Genomic DNA, 2,774 nt, shown 5'->3' with positions numbered 1-2,774 from the left:
TATGTAACTGTAGTGCAATTAACTTTAATAGAAATTAAAACTTTATGATTCATATAGTAAGTAGTGGCGGAGTCACAGTCTGGTGGAGGTAGGCACGCGTTTAATTTGAAATCTGAATTTTATTCGATTAGTAACTTATTTTACTAATAGTGTCAATCCTGAAATTTTTCGTGTCCACCTTAAAATATGAGTTTTCTTCGATTATTTATTTATTTTATAGACGATGCCCACCCTTTACACATATTATTTAAAAATTTATATTGTTATCGTATATATATAGTATTTCTTTATCCGTGACTAATAGTCTAAAGGAAAATCAAGACTCGGCTCACGTGGCCCGTTCTACAGCTCTTCTTCGCACCATTTAAAGCTCTCTCACCTCTCTTTCCTTCTCTACATCAAAACTTCTGATTCCTCAAAAGGGTTTGCTCCCTAATTTTTCCTTACGAAATTCTCACACAATCCCTAATTCTCTTCGTTCCGACATGAAACACATGGACTCAAGGATGTTCAAACAGTTTTCCGAGGCGAAATACCGGAGGATGAGGCGGAGGAGGACGGCTCACAGCGGCGGCGGCCGATCGGTTAGAATGAAGGTGAAAAGGTTGCAGAAGCTAATTCCGGGGGGGAAAGGGATGCAACCGGATCGGCTTTTTTTGAGGACAGCAGATTATATACAGCATTTGCAGTTACAAGTTCATATTCTGCAAGCTCTTTCCAAGGTTTACCAACCCTCAATGTAATCTCTCTCTTTTTCCTTTAAATTTTATTTTGGTCATTAATATTTAAATATCTAGGTTTTGTTTTAACATATAACATATGTTAATTAAACGGCGCATATTCTGCAGTCTGCCAACTTAACTTTAACGTATAGAAAATCTAGTCCTGCGTGTATTTGAACACGTATAGAAAATCTAAAACACAGACCGTGTATTTGAACGTTTTTGTTAAATGATTGAAAGTTTTTATAATAAATACCGTCACTTGTAAGCAATTTAGATTAATAAAAAATATAATCTTCCTAATTTTATTAACATTACGATTTAGTGCAATAAATTTTAATATCAAGTTTTTAGGACATCCTCACAAGTTCATGCACATCACATGAAACGTATGGGGTTAAAAATTTCATCTTGATTCATTTGATATTAGTGGGCTGGCAAATGGCGTGCATGAATTAGAGCATCCTGTAGCCCAATCTCATGAAAACTACAGTACGAAGTTGCTGAAGGGCAGACATCAAAGGCCCCATCCGATTAACAAATTTCAGCGCCAAAAAGATGTATCCTTTTCGCCCTCTCAACTAAATACTTCCAAAGCCACAAAATGACTACACGCCACGGCAAAATCTTAGCTCCGCCTGCCCATGCTCATCACTTTTGCCTGCATACGCATCTAAACTATATTTGGTTTCCGCATTATATGATTAGGGGTAACATTGGCTGAACTATTCGTGAATCATCTGTATAATGTTCATTTTTTAAGTTAAATAAACGAATATTAACAAAAAGATTATGTTCGATGAAGTAACAATGGTGTGTTCGGTTCGTTTATGTTCACGAACAAGCTGATTTATCGATCAATTTATAAGCTTGTTTATTGACTCGTTTACTCGATTCTTGTTTCCTTTAATATTTTACATTTTAAGTATTGGTCAAAGTAGGGACTAAATTTAATATAAAATGAAATTTAAAGTTTAAACTATAGAGTCAAAGAAACTAAAGGACTAGATACGTAATTTCACCATTTTCTTTGACTTGCAAATAAATGGTTTACGAACACAAAACAATTAAATGAATATATCCAAGAATATGTTCACGAATGCTAAAAGTAAAAATAAACAAACGAACACGAATAAAATTTTATTCGTTTAGACTAAGTTCATTTACATCCATATATATATGTATGTATGATCATTAGAAATAATATTTTTCAGGAATTTTGTTTTTATATTTGATTTGGAGTGATTTTATCAGAAAAAATATTATCAATAATAGTATCTTATTTTTTTTAAATGATAGAAATTTCGTTTCCATCATTTTTTTTTTAATTTTAATCAAATTGAATAATAACATCCTGAAATAATACATGTATCAGTGTGGAGAAGAAATATAGTAGCATAACTGGTTCCTGAAGATTTAGAATTAAAGAGAACAATTTTTTTATTTTTCGTATTTTTTGTTTATATAACAAATTATGAATATCATTAGGTCTTACGATATAACAAGTTTGTTATAACTTAAAACTATGGGTCCGTTTATTTCACAGAAAACAAATTTCAAAAAATGAATTCCGTAAAATGAATAATATTTCTTGAAAATTATTTTACAGTGTTTGGATGATATTGTGTAATTCATTTTTCACTGGTTGGTAAATTTCTTAAAAATTATTTTTTATAAATATCAAATACAATGAATAATATTATTTATTAACAAAATAATAATATTATTTTTAAATTATTAGAATAATTTATTTAATATTATTTATGTCAATATCATTATCAAAATATTATATCTATAATTTTATAAATAAAAATATTACTATTATTATATTTTATTAAAATAAAATTATTATAAATTATATTAATTATTTATTAAAATGAGAATATATATTATTGATTATATTAATTATTAAAATAATAATATTATTAAATATTAAAAAATATAATATTAAATTAAAATTTTATATTATATTTTTAAAGAGTATATATTACATATTCAACAATTCAATAATATTATTTTCATAAAATTAATAAATAATATTAGACTTATTAA

At 28.0% G+C, this 2,774-nt stretch overlaps 1 protein-coding gene across 1 annotated transcript; it reads left to right on the top strand.

Moving 5' to 3' along the window:
• The first annotated feature begins 339 nt into the window (after positions 1-339).
• LOC120125386 lies at positions 340-1,526 on the top strand. The gene is made up of 2 exons (XM_039143817.1): positions 340-739; positions 1,153-1,526. The coding sequence occupies exons 1-2, from the start codon at positions 486-488 to the stop codon at positions 1,328-1,330; spliced, it is 432 nt and encodes a 143-aa protein (XP_038999748.1). The 5' UTR covers positions 340-485; the 3' UTR covers positions 1,331-1,526.
• The last annotated feature ends 1,248 nt before the right edge of the window (positions 1,527-2,774 follow it).

Source organism: Hibiscus syriacus, unplaced genomic scaffold (genome assembly GCF_006381635.1).
Source record: "Hibiscus syriacus cultivar Baekdansim isolate YM2019G1 unplaced genomic scaffold, ASM638163v2 tig00110430_pilon, whole genome shotgun sequence".
NCBI classification, from domain to species: Eukaryota; Viridiplantae; Streptophyta; class Magnoliopsida; order Malvales; family Malvaceae; genus Hibiscus; species Hibiscus syriacus.
This window is presented reverse-complemented; position numbering and strand designations above follow the sequence as displayed.

What these genes read in the sequence shown, in the direction of transcription:
- LOC120125386 (XM_039143817.1), top strand. Translation starts at nt 486, where the DNA reads ATGAAACACATGGACTCAAGGATGTTCAAACAGTTTTCCGAGGCGAAA. An exon ending in AAGGTTTACCAACCCTCAAT is followed by an intron (nt 740 to 1,152) that starts GTAATCTCTCTC and finishes ATTTGATATTAG; the next exon opens with TGGGCTGGCAAATGGCGTGC.